Below are 4206 nucleotides of genomic sequence, written 5' to 3' on the forward strand. Positions count from 1 at the left end.
ACATTCCCTTTCCCCTGTATGACGCGCAACAAAAGCCACCTAGGGGATGCTGGGAGCCACCACATCCCAATTCCCATAATAATAGCCAAAGGGACACTTGTTGCATACATGTAACGCCAACCAGAGAGAATGTTGACTGTAAGACTACCGATTCCATAACCTCCCTGCATTAAATTTTGTGTAGGATATGTGAAATTAACTTGCTAACATTTTAAAAACAAGAGGAGCAACTCAACTGCTTCACATAAAGAAATTAATGTCCAAGACCTCAGAGCTTCAAGAACTTACAACCATCCCAAGGACTATGAAGAATTCCTTTAGTGATACCAGTTGTCCACGAATCTCACTTGGAGCAGTCTCTGCAATGTACATCGGAGCCGCATGCATTGCCTATATTTAATTCAATTCTTGTATCAAGAGTAATGTTGTATGTAATCCATAGCTCAAGGCTGAAACACATGGTTTCATACCAAAAATATATATATATATATATATATATATATATCTTGTTGAAAGGTAAACAAGATTCCTAATCACTGGCTTTCAACCTGGAGAAACATAAATAATACGGAGGACCAGATGAAGCTGTCACAACATATGTCTCCAGATCATTTATATTTGTATGAGGATGCATTGGATAACAACCCATGCTCAGCAATAGATGTTGCATCAACTGTTACGATCTGTAGTTTGGGAAGGTTAAGTTAGGTTGATTACGAGTGTGGGTGCCCTAACGTCCTATAAGTACAAGGCATAATTTGCTCCCCTCCTAACAGATGTGTGATTCTTACTATACCGTCAAATGCATAATATAAAACGTTAGAGCAGTTGGCCTGCATAAGCATTAAAGAAGCATGATGAGTCTTACCAGTCCAACTGAGACCCCATAAGTAACCCGTCCAATTATCAGAACGGAATAGATTGGTGCTAGTGCAGTCACAAGGGCTCCAATGAGATACAATAATGCAGACAAAATCAGCTCCTTTCTTCTTCCTTCCAGAATTCAATAAATTTAAGACATTATTTATTTTCACAAGAAAACAGTGCTAAATATTCATGCCTACCAAAGGAAGAAAGTGAGAAATAAAACCAACCTATAACGTCAGCAATAGTAAAAGCCACAATTGAGCCAAATAATGCACCGTAAAGTGAGCCACTGGTCTGCAGAAAATTAACACTATTTTGTAAGCAAAATTTGTCTTTACTTGAAGTGAAGACCACAGATCCAGAGCGGGAGGAGAATAAAAGATAAGCAATGACCAGCATGACAGCATGAAGAAGTAGGAAATAAATATAACTTGGAAACTTACAACTAGACCAACATCCACTGAGGACAAGTTGTACCATGAAATTCCACTTAATGAAGGCGACTGCAGGAAAGGAGAAAGCTTAGTAAGATAGCAAAGTCATAGGTTTCTAAAACAATGTAGACAATTAGAAAGAACGCACATGCGTGTGACAACAATATACAGGAGAAATCAAAGGGAAAACATGGTCTGACAAGTGTGAAAGATCATGGTTAGTAGTGATATCTCAGTCCAATGTGCAGAGCCAATGATATTTAGGTTTTGAAAACAGTGACTAAGGGCTTTAAAAATCTAGAATAGTTGAATGATAACAACATTGTAGGACAAGATAGTTCAGACAACTTTTAACTTAACCTGAAGTGAAATGGTTGCACAAGAAGTTGCACCAATTTCATAACCATAAAGCAGTCCTCCGAGAGCTGGAAAGAAAAACCTAATAATGAAACAAAAACTTCTTAACATGCATAGATCAATCATCAATGGACTAGCTACAAAACGAAAATCACCATGGGCAAAGAGTTAGGTCCAAGCTCCTGAAGATGATTCGTGTTTCTATATGGAAATATTTTACTTTAAAGGTATGCAAAGGACCACAGCAAAACAGCCATACAGCTTTCTAGTTTCCTAGTAAAGGTATATTTTACGCTAAATGATACACAATATAACCAAACAAAGAACACATCGGAAGTGTTCACCAAGTGTGTTGCAGAAGTCTACAAATTTTCATTTGTTATTATATAGATTTTGAGAAGTACTAAATCTTGAAGAAGAGATGAGAGAGGCACTAACGGGAGAATGGCTGCAACAACAGAGTAGTTTTCTGGGACATGATTCTCTTTAATAAGAGGCTCCCTTTCTGAGCTGATCTCACCAGATGACTTACCAACCTAAAAAGCGCGCATACACAGCTTTCAGAAACTTGGCAAGAGAAAAAAAAAAAATAACACTAAAGAACACACTTTGATTGAAACAAACAAACCAAACTACACAGCATCTAGAGTCTAGTAATCTAATTGTCAAAAGATAATTACGACGCTGATGGCTAAAAACCCATCTACAAATCTCTCAATCACTTCTCAGAATTGAAGTAGAGCCCCAAAAATGAGAGTCTAAAATACAAACTCTCAAGATTCCAATATAGCAAGTTTTCAGAACTTTGTCAAAATCGATCTCAAAAGGAACAGGTTACGAAATCACTTGAGAATTAGGCCTTGGATAATATAATCGAACAGGAATTAAGAACAAAAAAAAAAGGATCATGTACCTCTCTGGAAACAGAGGAGATTGGTTGCTGCTCAGGATCAATCGCCATAGCTGTGTGTTTCGAGCTCGAGCGATCGAAAAAGGAATTGGGGGGATTTGATTCGGGTTGTGAGATTAGGTTTGTTCAACCGAAACCCATATAGAGTAGTAGGTAGTACTATTTATAATTCTCCGGGGGGTTTCTGAAGATTAACTTACTACCACTCGACTCAACGACACTACGTGGAGAGGTTGGTGACGATGACGGTCCTTAGAATTTGCAATGGTCAACCGTTAGATTAGATCCGACTACTAAAATATTTTATATTGATTGACAAATATTATCCAACATTTTGAAAATGTTTTGATTTTCATCAAATTGACACATTCAATACCCAAAGTTTGTTTGAAACGTCTTCCAAACAAGTTTTTTTCACGAGCCTTTGAAGTTTGCACATTTTCATGTAAATAATCATTTTACCACTCTCGACTTTTTAACAATAAATTTCATAATATTATGAGCTAAAAACATCTCATACGGGGGAAAAATCAAAAATATCTACCGCATATCAAAATTGTTTTGTACCCATTGTTTCTTCAATTTGAATATTAAATATGTTTTTTTTTCCAAACATTGATAGTATATTTGTAAAAATAGTTGATATATGCATCAAAATCATACCTAATAACAACGTTTTGAATTCAGAAAAAAAAAAATCATAGGTTAGACCTTTACATAAAAGATATGATCAAAATATCATTTACAAAGTAAATAACAAAAATAATTTTATTGTGTTTTAATGATTAAAGCTAATTATGTTATTGTGAGACCAGATTTTGATGCAATTGTATATGATTTTTGGTGCGACATGGACATTTGGCCCGAATTTATTATGTGTACATACTAAATGTCTAAATCTATATAAAAATGAAAAATCATAACTAATTTGTAGAGTTTTAATTGTTAAAAACTTATCATGGTATTGAGAGACCAATTTCGACTATTTCTTATACAATCTCAATAATGAATTTGGCACGAAATTGAAATTTTAATAACCTTGAATCTTAAGTGTTAAAAAAAAAACCTTGAATCTATAACAAAAATTAAAAATAATTAATCTACGGTGTCTCAATATTTAAAAACTTATCATGACAATTTTCTAGATTTAGCGCGAATAGACATTTGGCGCGAACTCTAATTTTTTAGATATTTAAAAATTTAGTAACACTAAATTTATACAAAAGAAAAATAGATTTTAATGGTTAAAAACTTATCAAAATAACATCAAGAGATAACTTTTGGAAATTAGTTTACACTTAAGCTCAAGGTTATATACAGAAATAAAAGAAGAAACAATGCATTACAGATTTACAGGAAAAGAAGTTTGTATTCCTTTATGAATGTTTAAATTCAAATCTTTAAAAGCTGTTTTTGTTTTATGAAGCTTCTATTTCTCCATCAATTGAAATAACACAAAAAGCTTACATAAATTTTTGAAATATATATTCAACAAAGGGTCTCAGAACAATTTTTTAAAATATTAGAAAATCTTAGTAAACTACTGAATGTCAATTCAAATTTAATTAATTTAGTTTCCTAATTTAATAAATTAGGAAAGAAGAAAAGAAGAAGATGAAAATTAAAAAAAAAAAAAAA

General features: G+C 33.4%; 1 protein-coding gene across 1 annotated transcript in view; it reads right to left on the reverse strand.

The window, feature by feature from the left end:
- LOC104772304 (D-xylose-proton symporter-like 2) overlaps window positions 1–2854 on the reverse strand; it is a 10157-nt gene extending 7303 nt beyond the window's left edge. Inside the window, exons 1-8 of the mRNA XM_010496934.2 lie at window positions 2572–2854; window positions 2097–2194; window positions 1662–1740; window positions 1311–1370; window positions 1095–1161; window positions 869–993; window positions 289–390; window positions 3–164 (exon numbers count right to left, since the gene is read on the reverse strand). Of these exons, the coding sequence (XP_010495236.1) occupies window positions 3–164; window positions 289–390; window positions 869–993; window positions 1095–1161; window positions 1311–1370; window positions 1662–1740; window positions 2097–2194; window positions 2572–2619 (741 nt within the window). The 5' untranslated portion in view covers window positions 2620–2854. The remainder of the gene's footprint in view (window positions 1–2; window positions 165–288; window positions 391–868; window positions 994–1094; window positions 1162–1310; window positions 1371–1661; window positions 1741–2096; window positions 2195–2571) is intronic.

Source organism: Camelina sativa, chromosome 20, assembly GCF_000633955.1.
Source record: "Camelina sativa cultivar DH55 chromosome 20, Cs, whole genome shotgun sequence".
Classification (NCBI taxonomy): domain Eukaryota; kingdom Viridiplantae; phylum Streptophyta; class Magnoliopsida; order Brassicales; family Brassicaceae; genus Camelina; species Camelina sativa.